At 43.5% G+C, this 16,332-nt stretch overlaps 1 protein-coding gene across 3 annotated transcripts in view; it reads left to right on the top strand.

Moving 5' to 3' along the window:
• Positions 1-16,332, top strand: part of LOC140465737 (gasdermin-A2-like) — a 64,547-nt gene that overhangs the window by 41,605 nt on the left and 6,610 nt on the right. For all 3 annotated transcript variants that reach the window (XM_072561413.1, XM_072561412.1, XM_072561411.1), the window contains exons 6-7: positions 5,483-5,545; positions 13,363-13,493. In XM_072561413.1, the coding sequence (XP_072417514.1) occupies positions 5,483-5,545; positions 13,363-13,493 (194 nt within the window). The remainder of the gene's footprint in view (positions 1-5,482; positions 5,546-13,362; positions 13,494-16,332) is intronic.

The raw sequence follows: 16,332 nt of genomic DNA, 5'->3' as shown, positions 1-16,332 counted from the left end.
TGTCTATGTGTGAAACCACAGAAGGTGGGTGAGATACTAAACAAATATTTTGTGTCAGTATTTACAGTGGAGAAGGGCAGTGACGTTAGGGAACTTAGGGAAATAAATTGTGATATCTTGAAAAGTGTCCACATTTCAAAAGAGGAGGTGCTGGAGGACCGAAGGTCATTAAATTCGTAGGGCCTGATCAGGTGTATCCCAGAACTCTGTGGGATGCTAGGGACAAAAACGTTGGGCCCCTTGCTGAGATATTCGTATCATAAACAGCCAAGGGTGAGATGCCGAAAGGCTGGAGGTCCGCTAATCTGGTGCCACTATTTAAGAAAGGTGGTAAGTGTCACAATTATGGTCTTTTTACAAGGTGACGATGCCCTTGAATTTTTTCCTGAGGAGGGGGTGGTAATTGGCTAGACTCCAACTGGGCTGAGTTTGAAAGGTTTATTGGGGCCCTTTTTATTTACCCCTAACAGATAATGCCTCCGGCCTAAGGCTTTCATGTCTTAAAAAAACAGGCATAATCAAAAGGGAATGGTGTGTTAAATTGTAGCTAGCCATCGTTTTGACTAGAGTTTTTGATTCAGTTCAACAGCAGTGTGCATGAAGAAAGGCTGCTGGGCAAGTCCAGCCATAGAGTCATAGAGGTGTACAGCACGGAAACAGACCCTTCGGTCTAACCCGTCCATGCCGACCAGATATCCCAGCACAATCTAGTCCCACCCCCAGCACCTGGCCCATATCCCTCCAAACCCTTCCTATTCATATAACCATCCAGATGCCTTTTAAATGTTGCAATTGTACTAGCCTTCACCACTTCCTCTGGCAGCTCATTCCATACACGTACCACCCTCTACGTGAAAAGGTTGCCCCTTAGGTCCTTTTTATATCTTTTCCTTTTCACCCTAAGCCTATGCCCTCTAGTTCTGGATTCCCCCACACCAGGGTAAAGACTTTGTCCTAGTTTCAAACTTCCAGCTCAGTTACTGCCTCCTTGACTTGTCCGACCTGCCTATCTTCTTTTCCACCTATCGACTCCACCCTCTCTTCCTTGACCTATCACCTTCATCTCCTCCCCCACTCACCCATTGTACTCTATGCTACTCTCTCCCCACCCCCACCCTCCTCTAGCTTATCTCTCCATGCTTCAGGCTCACTGCCTTTATTCCTGATGAAGGGCTTTTGCCCGAAACGTTGATTTCGCTGCTCGTTGGATGCTGCCTGAACTGCTGTGCTCTTCCAGCACCACTAATCCAGTATTTGATTTTCAGCATCTGCAGTTATTGTTTTTACTTTGTCCATTTACCCTATCCATCCCCCTCATGATTTTGTAAACCTCTGTAAGGTTCCCCCCTCAGCTTCCGACGCTCCAGGGAAAACAGCCCCAGTTTGTTCAGCCTCTCCCTATAGCTCAAAACCTCCAACCCTGGCAACATCCTTGTAAGTCTTTTCAGAACCCTTTCAAGTTTCACAACATCTTTCTGATAGGAAGGAGACCAGAATTGCACACAATATTCCAACAGTGGGCTAACCAATGTCCTGCACAGCCGCAACATGACCTCCCAACTCCTGTACTCAATACTCTGACCAATAAAGGAAAGCATACCAAACGCCTTCTTCACTATCCTATCTACCTGTGACTCCAATTTCAAGGAGCTATGAATCTACACTCCAAGGTCTCTTTGTTCAGCAACACTCCTTAGGACCTTACCATTAAGTGTATAAGTCCTGCTAAGATTTGTTATCCCAAAATGCAGCACCTCGCATTTATCTGAATTAAACTCCATCTGCCACTTCTCAGCCCATTTGCCTATCTGATCAAGATCCCATTGTAATCTGAGGGAACCTTCTTCGCTGTCCACTACACCTCCAATTTTGTAGTTGCCAGTTATACTCTTATGCTCATATCCAAATCATTGATATAAATGACGAAAAGTAGAGGATCCAACATTGTGACAGTCTACTAGTCACAGGCCTCCAGTCTGAAAAACAACCCTCCACCAACACCCTCTGTTTCCTACCTTTGAGCCAGTTCTGTATCCAAATGACTAGTTCTACCTGTAATCCGTGAGATCTAAACTTGTTAACCAGTCTCCCATGTGGATTCTTGTTGATTGCCTTATGAAGTCCATATAGATCACATCTACCACTCTGCCCTCATCAATCCTCTTTGTTATTTCTTCAAAAAACTCAATCAAGTTTGCGAGACACAGTTTCCCACGCACAAAGCCATGCTGACGATCCCTAATCAGTCTTTGCCTTTCCAAATACATGTACATCCAGTTCCTCAGGTTTCCCTCCAACAATTTGCCCACCACTGAAGTCAGGCTCACAGGTCTATAGTTCCCTGATTTGTCCTTACCACCTTTCTTAAGCAGTGGCACCACATTTGCCAACCTCCAGTCTTCTGGCACCTCACCTGTGACTATCGATGATATAAATATCTCAGTAAGAGGCCCAGTAATCACTGCCTTAGCTTCCCACAGAGTTCTAGGGTACACCTGATCAGGTCCTGGGGATTTATCCACTTTTATTTGTTTCAAGATATTCAGCATTTTCTCCTTTGTAATATGGAGCCAAGTACCCGCTCTCTAACCTCAAGCTTGTAAATCCTGCTTTGTTTCATTTTTACTCTTTGTGTAATGTTCGTACAGGACTGTTGTGAGATATGTATATTGGGACTGTTGCAAGTATTTTAGGAACAGCATCATTAATTTGGGATGATCTGTCGGATTTTTGGATAGGATAAGTTATTTGGTATGCTATTTTCTGTTCTTTGTGTTTCATTCTATAGTTTTGTAAAGAAGTTCTGTTTTGTTGAAAATGTGGCAGTCGTATCAGCTAATTTACTCTGGGAATATCCACTATACACTTACCTAGAACAAATTGCAATGTTATGGTCTGGGCTACCTGCTTAAAAATGTTATGAGGGGTCAGTCCTGGTCCATAACATAAGGACTGGTGAGCCTTACATCAGTGGTGGGTAGGTTGGAATTAGAATCCCTACAGTGTGGAAACAGGCCCTTCAGCCCAACAAGTCCACACCGACCCTCTGAAGAGTATCTCACACAGACCCATTAACCTATATTTTCCCCTGACTAATACATCCCTGAACACTATGGGCAAGTTAGCTTGGCCAATTCACTTAACCTGCATGTCTTTGGATTCTGGGAGGAAACCAGAGCAAACCCATGCAGACACGGGGAGAATGTGCACACTCCACACAGTCAGTCGTCCGAGGTTGGAATGGAACCCAGGTCCCTTGTGCTGGGAGGCAGCAGTGCTAACCACTGAGCCACCATGCCGCCCCAAGTTGTTGGAGGGGATTCTGAGGGTCAGGATTTATATGCATTAGGGATAAAATGTGTTGCTGGAAAAGCACAGCAGGTCAGGCAGCATCCAAGGAACAGGAGAATCGACATTTCGGGCATAAGCCTGAAGAAGGGCTTATGCCTGAAATATCGATAATTCCTGAAGAAGGGCTTATGCCCGAAACGTTGATTCTCCTGCTCCTTGGATGCTGTCTGACCTGCTGCGCTTTTTCAGCAACACATTTTTAGCTCTGATCTCCAGCATCTGCAGTCCTCACTTTCTCCATGCATTAGGGATAGTCAGTATGGCTTTGTGCATGGGAAATCATGTCTCACTAACTTAACTGAGTTTTTTGAAAAGCTGGCAGAGAAGATTAATGAAGGTAGAGCAGTAGACACTTCAGCAAAGTGTTTGACAAGGTTTCGCATCATAGACTGGTTAGCAAGGTTAAATCACATGGAATCTCGGGTGTGCTAGCCAATGGATACAAAATTGGTTTGAAAGTGGGAGACAGAGGGTGGTGGTGGAGGGTTGTTTTTCAGACTGGAGGCCTGTGACCAGCAATGTTCCACAGAGATAGTGCTGGGACCACTGCTTTTTGTCATTTACATAAATGATTCAAATTATTCAAAATGATTCAAAGGAGGCATAGTTCGTATGTTTGCAGATGACACCAAAACTGGTAGTGTAGCAGAGAGTGAAGAAGATTATCTCAGAGTACAATGGGATCTTGATTGGCCAATGGGCCGAGGAGTGGCAGATGGAGTTTAATTAAGATAAATGTGAGGTGTTGCGTTTTGGTAAGGCAAACTCGGACAGGACTTAGACATTAAGTGGTAGAGCCCTGCAGAAGGTTGCTCAACAAGCTTTTGCTGAATAGAGAACTTAGGATGTAGCTGCATAGTTTCTTGAAAGTGGAGTTGCAGCTAGAAGACAGTGAAGAAGGCGTTTGACATGCTTGCCTTCATTGGTCAGTCCATCGAGTATAGGAGTTGGGATGTCATGTTGCAGCTGTGGAGGACATTGGTTAGGTCACTTTTGGAGTACTGCATTCCACTCTGGTCTCCCTGTTATTGGAAATATGTTTTTAAACTTGAAAGAGTGCCGAAAGATTTTCAAGGATGTTGCCGGGTTTGGAACATTTGAGCCACAGGGAGAGGCTAAATAGTCTGGGACTATTTTCCCTGGAGTATCGGAGTTGAGGGATGACTTATGGAGGTTTATAATATCATGAATAGGCCATGAACAGAGTGAATAGTCAAGGTCTTTTTCCCAGGGTGGGATGTCCAAAACTAGACGGCATAGGTTTAAGGTGAGAAGGGAAAGATTTAAAAGGGACCTAACAGGCAACTTTCTCACACAGAGGGTGGCGTGTGCAAGGAATAAGCTGTCAGAGGAACTGGTGGAGGCTGGTGCAACTAAACTTTTAAAAGGCATCTGGATGGGTATATGAATAGCAAGAGTTTAGAGGGATATGGGCCAAATGCTGGCAAATAGGACTAGATTAATTTAGGATATCTGGTCAGCATGGATGAGTTGGACTGAAGGGTTTGTTTCTGTGCTGTACTACATTGTGATTATAGAATCAGAAGAAGGAACAATGCTGGGTCATTTTTTTCTCTCCCTTGTACTGAACCAAGTGTAGTGCCTCTACCTTTCCTCCAGACATTGGGAACTAATTCAATGCAAGCCAAAGGATTGAATCTTGAGATTACTGAGTCTGCATGAGTTCATTTCCCACAGTAAAGGCTCCTCACCTCTTTACCTTCTGCATTATCTTTGATGTGGAAGAACTTCAGTCATTAAATCGCACAGCTAAGCTTTTCAGTGATCAGCAAATCTCCATTGAGTGAATGCATTTGTATACACAGAATAGAAGGACATTCTACATTTCTATACACAGGATGGAAGGACATTCTATGGATGTGGATGTAGGTTTGCTCGCTAAGCTGAAAGGTTCATTTTCAGACATTTCGTCACCATAGTAGGTAACATCTTCAGTGAACCTCAGGATGAAGCACTGGGACCTGATTGTTCCTGCTGATGATTCCTGCTTTCCATTTATATGCTTGGGTTTCTTTGTGTTGGTGATGTCATTCTATGTTTGTTCCTAGCACCTCTGATACTGATTCTAGTTGTTGCTTAATTCACAGCTCTTTTTCCAATTCGTTTTTAGGCCTCTCAGTGCCAAAAGAGAAGAATCAATTGATGTCATGGTTACATGCTGACAGTCTTAAAGGTAAGATTACTGGGGTAGCCAGTTGAAAATTGCCAAAAGGATAGGCCATGGGCCTGAAAGAATTAGGAGAATAATAGAACAATTATGGTATAACAGCATGAGGAGTAAAATAACAATGTTGAATGGAGGAAGCTGGCTTTGATTCCACCTTCCAGAAAGGTGAGTTTTGTTTGTTTATTCAACAGGGATTACGAGTATCCTCGGCCTCAGCATTTATTCTCTGTCCTTTATTGCTCTCAATTAGAAGTGGCCACCTTCTTGAACTGCTGCAATCCATGTGGTGTAGGGACACCCAAAGTTCTATTTTTAGGACAGTTTAAGGATTTTGGCCCAACGACAGTGAAGGAGCAGTGATATAGTTACAATCCATGATGGGTGGCTGTGAGGGGGGTGTTTTATTACCATGTACCTTGTTCTTCATGGTGTTAGAACTCACTGATTGATAGAATGCTGTCAAAGGACCCTTGATGGGTTGTTGCACTGTATCTTTTAAATGGTATATATTGCCTCTACTGAGCGTTAGGTATATGGGGAGTGATGGTTGAAGCTATTAAACAGAGTGACACTGAAGTGGTCTGCTTTGTTCGGAATGCTGCTGAGCTTTTTGAAGTGTTGTTAAAGCTACAGTCATCCAGACAAGTGAAAATACTCCATCACACTCCTGACTTGTGCCTTGTTGATGGTGGACACAATTTGAACACTGAGGAGGTGAGGCAGGATTCCCAGACCGGGACCCATTGGCTGTGGTTCAGTTGGTAGTGCACTCACTCTGAGTCAGGGGATTGTGTGTTTGCAGATCCACTCCATGACTTGATGCCAATTGCTAAGTTGACTCTCCAGTCATTATTGAGAGAGTCTGCACTGTTTGAGGTGTTTCTTTTGGATAAAATGTTAAACCAAGGCCCTCTCAGGTGAACATAAAATATCACATGGAATTCTTTCAAAAAATAACAGGGGAATTATCTCCAGTGTCCTTGCCAATATTTATCCTTCAATCAACATCACTTAAAAGAAAACATCAGGATATTATTGTCATGTTAATGCTAGTGAATCAATCTCTTATCCAGGATTGATGAACTCTGGATGGATTTGTTTACTAAACTCATTAAAACATATTTTAAATTGTAAAGTAAAGATTACAGCAGAGCGACTGGTTTCGGTGTGCATTGTCTGCACATCCAGCCAGACTGACTGCTCAATGAGATTGTAGCCTTCATACACACAGCACCTGGAGTCCTTACGGATGAAGTCCCTTGAAGGAAAATGCTCACGTTCAGCAGCCGTCTGCTTTCCCAAAGGAGCGTTTAACAGTTTATAAAAACAAGTGAGCCTGTGAGTCTCTATAAACGCAAGTAATTTACTGAAATGTCCAGACCACGTGATGAAGGTTTTGTCTAGGGGTGCTGTTGATTTCCATACTGTGATACTGTATGTTCATTCTTATTTGTCAAGGTTTTTTTTTGACGTTGTGTTCTTTGAAGCCTGGACAATTTCCATTTGCAAGTGTTTGGTTTTGTCTGTGTCCTACTCGGATTCTCTGACTCAAGCACCATTGCTAGCATTTATTTCTGAAATGACTGTCTCCTGACTTGGGCCACTGATCAGTGAGGATCTCATTGAATGGTGGAATAGGCTTGAGGGGCTGAATGGCCTACTCCTGCTCATGTCTTCCTATGTTCCTGTCAGTGGTTTGCAACTCCTTGCATCTCCCTCTTTACTTAAGGTCTATCATTATCTCTAACATTACTTTGGACTCAGGCTGATGCTTTTGTAGCTGTTCATCTTGAACAGGGGTCCCAGTCTAAGAATAAAGGATAAGCCATTCAGGATGGAGATGAGGAAGAATTTCTTCACTCAGGGAGTTGCGAATTTGTGGAATACTCTATCCCTGAAAGCTGTTGGGGCCAGTTCATTAGATATATTCAAGAGAGAGCTGGATGTGGCCCTTACAGCTAAAGGATTCCAGCAGTACGAAGAGAAAGAGGGGGTGGGATTCTGAAATTGCATGATCAGCCATGCTCATATTGAATGGTGGTGCAGACTCAATGGGCTGAATGGCCTCCTTCTGCATCAATTTTCTGTGTTTCTATGTTTGTATGTAACCTCACCTGTCTTACAAATGAGCTGCTCCATGGTGGAAATCCTCTCATCGAATTGACACTCACTTTGCTTCCTTCTTGCTGTTTCATCTGTGTGACACTAAGAGAGCAGAGCTATCCCTTATCTTTAAGATAGGATTCTCAAGTTTGGATTTTTTCTGGAGCCAGTGTTCAGCCTTTTCCTCCTGAACTTTCAGGGTTCCCCTTGCAGCAGAGAACTGGCCTGACTAATTCACAAGAAAGTAAGGAGTGCCATTCTTCTTTCATGTTCAATTCAGCAATTTTCTTGAATATCCTACTACAGTTTCTGATCTGTTTCTGACACCTGGCTCATTCCATAGATTGTGACTAGCGTTAGATGTGCTCCAGTTGCAATGAAACAGGTCTACAATATAGCAATCTGCACTCCCAGGCAGATTGACTTGACTGTACATACACTCCAGCACCATTGACCTTGTATGCGTGTACCCTCATATGCTGCTAGTTTTACATTGATAGGTTTTATCATAGTATTCTAGAATACTATGTTCTTTTCAAACTGCAGCATTAGCATGTTGGCATGTGTCCCTCTGCCCATCTTAGCTAATATTATCACAAGTTTTCTAAAGACAGATGATTCAAATTTTTGCAAACTATTCGGAAGGTTTGAGAACATTGACGTTTCTCATGAGATTGAAGGAGTAAAAAAAGTGTTCACCATTCATTGTCACATTGTGATTCATCAATCAACTCCTGCCTGTACCTCAGACCGGATACCCAGATGGGTCTGTATTGTAGCTCAAATGTACTGCTTGTGTGTAGAACATAGAACATAGGAAAATACAGTGCAGTACAGGCCCTTCAGCCCTCGATGTTGCGCCGACCAAAGCCTACCTAACCTACACTAGCCCAATAACCTGTAATCTGTTTGAATTGTTCCCCGCCTTTTTGTTTAGGTGTTCTAATAATTTTGTGTCAATCATTTAGTTTGCGCTTATGACTTATAAATTTCATCAACCTGTGAGGATCATTTTATGTTTACATCCATCCTTCAATACCTCTTTGGTGCTACACGTCTTTGGTTCATCAAGCAAATCTTTCTGGAAAGCGTCCATGGGAGTGGTTGTGATTATCAGTGCAACAATTCTATTTGCTAGCTCCTCATCTGAAAAATCACATATTGAACCCTTTTCTCTGCACCTGCTTATGAAGTGAGTTTTGGATTATGTAAGCTTCTTCTTCAATGGTACGTCTTCTGGTTGATGAACATGAAATTTTAATCTGATTCTCAATGGGTCTTCTAATCTGACCCATATTTTTTGGGGTTCTTTCAGCTCTTTAGCTGTTAATCCTTACGTACTAAGCCTGTGTCGACCTTCATTCCCAAATGCTAAGCAAATCTTAATGACTTGTTTTTCTGCATCAGACACATCTGAGACTAGAAAGCATAGTGCTGCATGCTGTTTGAACATTTTAAATTTTGATCAGAACACTACTGTGCTCCAGTTTAAACTAAGGCATGTTGTGAGCATCCTGACAGTATCCCTTTGAACTTGCCTTCCTGACTGTAGATTGGGTAAATTTGACCTGCTGTTGCCTTTTAACATTTTTTCTGTGTTGTTTTAAATATTAAACTTATTCAATGTAGCAATCTTGTTTGAGTAACTCTCTTGAATCCTTAGACAATCTTCAAGGCTTTGAAATCTTTGCAGTCTTAACATATGTGAGAAACATCTTTCTTAATTTCTCTCTAACTTTAAACAAAGTGGTGGATTTACACTGTTCAAAATAAAGTATTCATTATAACGAAGCATCTAATTGCAATGTATGCTGCTGCCCTGTCAGTCAGATTGACCCGTAGGCAAAGTTGCAGCCTTCATAGAATCCCTACGGTTGGAAGCAGGCCATTCGGCCCATCGAGTTCATCACCATCCTTCTAAATACTATCCCACCCAAACCAACTCTCCCCACCCTAACCCTGCATTTTCCCATGGTTAATCCACCTAGCCTGCACATCCTTGCACTGTGGAAGGAAACCAGAGGAAACCCACACAGACACAGGAGAATGCGCAAACTCCACATGAGACAGATGTCCGAGGCTGGAGTCGAACTTGAGTGTGGTGAGCCACCATGCTGCTTATCTTATATACATACACCTTAAAGATGATGTTCCTAAAGACTAAGGAACATGTCTAACATTTACCATGTTGCTGTTTATGGGGACTTACTGAGTGCAAATTGGCCTGCCAGTTTTACTGCATTGCAATAGTGATTGCACATTAAAAATAAATTGGTTATGGCGGGTTTAAGATATATAAAATGCTATAGAAATGCAAACTTTCTTTTTCTCAAAATTCTTTTCAACTCCAATGTGTAATCTCTCAACTATGCCTTACTGGCTCCACCAATATATTTGACAAGAACTGCAACTCAACCTCGACAGTAACGAAGCCCATTCCATCTGGCTCAAGCCACTCCTTAAGAACTCTGATGTGCTTCCATCCAGCTCCTTTGTTGTTTAATTAGAGTGAGCCTGCTGGGATTCAGAGTTACTGTTCTCTCTAACCACCAACTGGAGGTCATTGCTCTTTGTACGGTCTGTCACCAAAGTCCTCTTCATCCACTACCAGAATGTTGTCTGATTAATGGCTGTAACTTTAGTCCTTAACCTCATCGACTTGACAACCAGCTTCTTAAAGGCTGTCTATGAGGTTGGCTGCCTTCACCCTTTAGCTAATCTAAACCCCTACAGCTTGGGTCCTCTGTAAATTTAGTCTCTTACAACATTATCCCAATGATTCCTTATCTCCCACAAACACATTTGAGATCCTAAGTCTCCAAGTCTCTGGCATCTCCCATTTTATGTGCGAAGTTACTAACCATAGTCATGGGTCAGAATTGGCTCTCGTGCCTCTGGAGTCAGTAGCTTGTGTCGTCATGTGTCAACTCAGGGCCTTGAGCAATAATTGAGGCAGACACTCCAGTGTATCACTAGAAGATTGCTGCACTATCAGAGGCACTCATCTTTCAAGTGAGACACTAAATTGAGGCCCTTCTCAAAGTGGGGTTCAAAGGTCCTGTGGCATTATATCATAGAATAAGAACGTAACATAAGATCTAAGAGCAGGAGTAGGCCATTCAGCCCCTCGAGCCTGCTCTACCATTTACTACGATCATGGCTGATCTCATCTCGGCCTTAACTCCACTTTCCTACCTGCTTCCCATAACCCTTCAACCCATTACTCATTAAAAATCTGTCTTATCTCCTCCTTGAACTTACTCAATGTCCCAGCGCCCCACCCCTTGAGATAAAGGACAGGAAATGTCATTACCACAGAAAATGACATTAAACACCCAAAGAAACCTAAACACATAAGTAGAAAGTGGGCCATGCCACCAGTGCTTCATCCAGAAGCTCACTGATGATGTTACCTAGTATGGTGACGAAATGTCTGAAAACAAACCTTCCAGCTCAGCGAACAAACCTACATCCAGAACCTCAACCTGAGCTACAAATCTTCTCAAAACTCGTTGATTTCTTTCCATTCTCATTTTCCTTCTGCACTTAGCTAATTTCTTTAAGAAAACACCTATATGCCTCAAACACTTCCTGTGGAATGAGTTCGACATTTTAACCACTCAGAATGAAATTCTCATTTCTTTATTGGTAAATGTTTATGTCATTTAGGTTTCTGTTTTCCCACAAATGCGCAGATTTATTTTACATTGCCCTTTCCAGCCGATGAGAGGGTGGTGCAGAGTAAAGCTGACTGCACAGGTTCAGTCCCCACGCTGGCTGGGCTGGTTCCTGGAGGCCTTGCATTCTCACCTTACCCCATACTTGTGGAGTGGTTTCCTGCAAGTTATTCTGACTCTCTAATCGGGAGAGATGCCAGTTTTCCTTTGTGGACTCCTCGCCCTCATTCCAATCCATTCATAATTTTAAAAACTGTGACTAAGCCTCCACTGGGTTCTCTAGTTTGAAAATAGGCAGGACCCGTCTCTAGGCCAATATTCAGCTCGCCCAGTTTAACTCATGCTCAATTCCTTTAAGCTTCAGTCTTCTTCCAGGACTGTGGCAACTCCAAATGTTTTCTCCAGTCTGTCAGTCATAGTTCCTGTTTGTAGTATAACCAAAGTCAGAAGTCACACAACACCAGTTCAATAGGTTTAAAATCACAAGCTTTCTGAGCGCTGCTCCTTCGTCAGGTGAAGTCATGTGAAAGCATGGTGGCTCAGTCATTAGCACTGCTGCCTCACATCCCAGAGACTTGGGTTCAATTCCAGCTTCGGGTGACTATCTGTGTGGATTAGATTAGATTCCCTACAGTGTGGAAACATGCCCTTCGGCCCAACCAGCCCACACCGACCCTCCAAAGAGTAACCCACCCAAACCCATTTCCCTCTGACTAATTGACCTAACACTACGGGCAATTTAGCATGGCCAATTCATCTGACCTACACATTTTTGGACTATGGGAGGAAACCGGAGCACCCAGAGGAAACCCGTGCAGACACGGGGAGAATGTGCAAACTCCACACAGTCACCCAAGGCTGGAATCAAATCTGGGACCCTGGTGCTGTGAGGCAGCAGTGCTAGCCACTGAGCCACCGTGCCGCCCAGTACATTTGTATGTTTTCCCCGTGTCTGCGTGAGTTTCCTCCGGGTGCTCCGGTTTCCTCCTATAGTGAAAAAGTGTGGGATAGGTGGGATAGGTGGGATAGGGTTCGGTAGATTAGCCATGAGAAATGCAGGGTTACAGGAATAGGGTGGGAGGTGGATCGGGTTGGGGGATCGGGTTGGAGGATCAGTGTGGACTTGATGGACCAAATGGCCTGCTTCCACGCTGTAAGATGGGGGTGGGGAGGGTGGTATTTCTGGCTGATTCTTTGCATTTCCTCATTGGTGCAGCCATCGATATCACGGAGGAAAAGGCGGGGTCAGGGTAGAAGGTCCAACTTTCCAACTCAGCACCGCCCTCTTGAACTGTCCTACCTGCCCATCTTCCTTCCCACCTATCCGCTCCATCCTCCTCTCCAAACTATTACCATCACCCCCACCTTCATCTCCCTATCACACTCTCAGCTACCTCCCCCCCACCCTCCCATTTATCTCTCAGCCCCCTTGGGCCACCCCCCACATTCCTGGTGAAGAGCTCATGCTCGAAACGTTGACTCTCCTGCTCCTCTGATGTTGCCTGACCATCTGTGCTTTTTCAGCGCCACACTTTTCGATCCTGATTTCCAGCATATGTGTGTGTGTGTGTATCTGTGTGTGCATGTGTATGTGTGTCTGTAAGTGTATGTGTGTGTGTATCTGTGTGTTTGTGTAAGTGTATGTGTGTAACTGTGTATATGTTTGTGTGTGATTGGGTGTGTTTGTGTGCGTGTGTGTAACTGTGTGTGTGCGTATCTGTGTGTTTGTGTAAGTGCGTGTGTAACTGTGTGTAAGTGTGTCTGTGTCTGTGTGTGTATATGTTTGTCTCACTGCATCACTACTTTCTGTCTATGAGGCTAGTGATTCATCAGGTGATCATCCAAAAAAAGTGATCACTTGCTTTTTGAAGTCCTCCTCACTGAAAACACTCCTGGTGAACTTCACAGTCATTATTATCAAATGGACCATGCAGTTAGTACCAACACTGAAATTGTGCCAAGGTTAAAGAATAGTCCACACAACATTCATGATCCTTGTCCTGAACCTTACTGCTTCTAACAGACCGACTCTGTTTCTTTCAGTGAAAGGTCATGAAGGGCTTGAAATCTCCCGTGAACTCAAGTGTCTAGAAAATGGTTTGAAACATCAGCTCCTGGAGCAGACATGCCAGATTATTGAAGACCCTGAGCTTCACTCAGTTCTCAGTGAGATGGTAAGATGAGAGTTTGATGGAAATATTAATTGGAAAGGTTGCCAAACATTGCATTGTCTATCTCAATTGCAATTTCCCATGTGTATCTGGATTATTCCTCTAACTTTTTAATTGAGGAAAGCAGACGATTTCACAGCCTTGTTTTGATGTGAGAAAGTATAAGGAGGTATGATTCTTTCCATGGCAATGGAACATAACCCTGGATCACCTTTAGACATTTCAAGCTTTCGTGACAACATATTCTTTGTTTAAAAAAGGAGTGCATGAAGAATGAAGGGGAATCAGTTCACCTCCTCCTTACCAAGGAGCTTAACAGTTTGGGGCATCCCATCTGGAATTCTAACAAATTGGGGAACATTGACTGGCAACTGGCTGTAACAATATGATGAGGTAATAGTGACATCAGTAGAGAGCAAGAAGAGAGCAGCACCAGTCATTACTAGAAGATGTACTCACTCACAGTAAGCACATATAGTTGTTTAAATGTCAGAAACCAACCAGAGGCATACTATCGCAATTCTTATATAGAAATAGTTACCAGTTGAAATATTTATATTGGAATATAGGATCCAAACCAGAAGCCAGCACTGATCATTGGATTATAAAACAAGGAACAGTGGATACTGGTGATCTGAAACAAAAACAGAAATTGCTGAAAAACTCAGCAGCACAGTGAGCATTTCGAGTCTGACTAATCTTCTTCAGAACTGCCAGTAGCGAGGAAAGAGATTTTTTTTAAAAACTGCAGGTCCTGGAATCCAAGGTTGACAAGATGAGATCAGGAGGTGGAGAAGTCAGGTCCTGAAGAAGGCTTATACCTGAAACATTGACTTCTCCACCTTGTGATGCTGCCTGGCTTGCTGTGTTCTTCCAGCCTCCTGTTTGTCTACAGTAGCAAGGAAAAGCTAATATTATACCAAAGCCCGCATGGGAGTGTGTGTGTGGGGGGGGGGGGGGGGGGGGGGGGGGGAGGGGGAGTGTGCAGGGAGGAGAAGTGAGCAGATAGGCAAAGACAGAGCACACACAGAGAGAGATATGAAAGGTATGGGTAAACAAGAAGATGATGGATAGCAGACTAGGACAGAATAAAAGCTGACTAAGAGATAATTGGAGCCAGGAGTGAAAAAATGGCTTAGCTATGATGAATACAACCCATATAATGTAATAATGAGCCTAAGAGTATACAGGGAACGAGTGACTGTGCTAAAAGGAACCCACGTTACAAGAGGACTGGGTGTGGGGGAGATAAAGTTATTGAACTTGATGTTGAGTCCTCGAGGCTGCAGGGTTCCCAAAGGGTTTACAATATGGTCTCCTCTACACCGAGGAGGTGAAATGAGGCTGGATGACCACATTGCAGAACACCTACACTCTGTCTGTGCGAATGACCCTGAGCTTCCAGTTAGCTGCCACTTCACCACACCACTGTATTCCCACACCAACATTCCTGTCGCAGGTCTGCTGTAGTGTTGCAGGCAGCCTCAGTGCAAGCTCAAAGAACAACATTTCATTTTCCAACTGGGGACCCTGCAGCCTCTAGGGTTCAACATTAGGTTCGATACCTATACAGGCTGACTCCATTCTTCACTCCCAACTCACCCCCCTCCCCCATTTCGGCTTCAGTATAAGTGCCAGTCTTTCCTGGCTACTAACAATTCTGATGAAGAGTCACTGGACTTGAAACGTTAACTGTGCTTTCTTCCCACAGATGCTGCCAGACCTGTTGAGTTTCTCCAGCAGTTTCTGTTTTTGTTTCTGATTACTGTATTACTTGTCTGTTGTTGGAACACTCATTGATGCTTTTGATACCTTCAAGATAGTCTCTCATCTTCCACCATCTACAAATCTGAAGTCTTCTAAAACTTGTATCCTGCACCAAGATCCACCAACTCATTGTTCATTGACCTATAGTACAACCGGGTTCCCAGAAGTTTTCTTTAAGTAAAATTCTGATCTTTTGTCCCTTTGTTACCTCACTGTCCCTAACTCCTACAGCCCTGAAACCTGTGGAGATCTCAGCATTCTTCCAGCTTTGGCTTTTTGTAAGTTTTCACTCCGCTCTTTGCTCTCCTATTAATGTCTCCAAATATTCAGTCTCTGCTTTATCTTCTAGAACTCCCTGCCTGCCCCCCCCCACTACTCATATGAGTTTTCAGAGGACCGTAAGAAATAAGATCTTTGGGCCCTTCAAACTTACCCCTTCATTCTATAAGTGGCTGGCTGATCTGTCCCAGGCCTCAACCCCTCTTTTGTATCGGCCCCTCAAAGCCCTCAATTCCTGAAAATTTCAAACACCTACTGACTTTTTCTTGAAATACTTTCACTGATCTAGCTCCCACAACTTTCAGGGGTAGAGAATTCTAGACATTTCCTACCCTCTGAGAGAAATTCCTTTACATCTGTTTTCCGAGTGCCCCCTTATTTCATAAACTGTGTGACCTAGTTTGAGATTCCCTCCCTGACATTTTCTCAATGACAGATGTTAGGCTAACTGGCCTATAGTTTCCTGCTGTCTGTCTCCGTCTCTTCTTGAACAAGGGTGTCATATGAGCAGTTTTATGATCTGGAATTCTCCCAGAAACCAGTGGGTTCTGACATATTTTGACCGATGCCTTCACCATGGTGGCAAGTTGTCAGGTTCTGGTGACTTGTCTGCAGTTAGTCCCATTAGTTTATCAAATAGTTTGCCTGTTGTGAAAGAGACCATTACAAGATTTTTCCCCCATTAGCACCTTGCTTATCTGATATCTTTGGAATGTTTATACTATCATTCTGTGAACATTAGTACAAAATATTGGCTAAAAAAATCTGCCAATCGCTGTTATCAATTCCCCAGTCA

The sequence above is a fragment of the Chiloscyllium punctatum genome, chromosome 42 (assembly GCF_047496795.1).
Source record: "Chiloscyllium punctatum isolate Juve2018m chromosome 42, sChiPun1.3, whole genome shotgun sequence".
Classification (NCBI taxonomy): Eukaryota; Metazoa; Chordata; class Chondrichthyes; order Orectolobiformes; family Hemiscylliidae; genus Chiloscyllium; species Chiloscyllium punctatum.
Note: the sequence above shows the minus strand (reverse complement) of the source record. Positions and strands in the feature narration are given on the sequence as shown.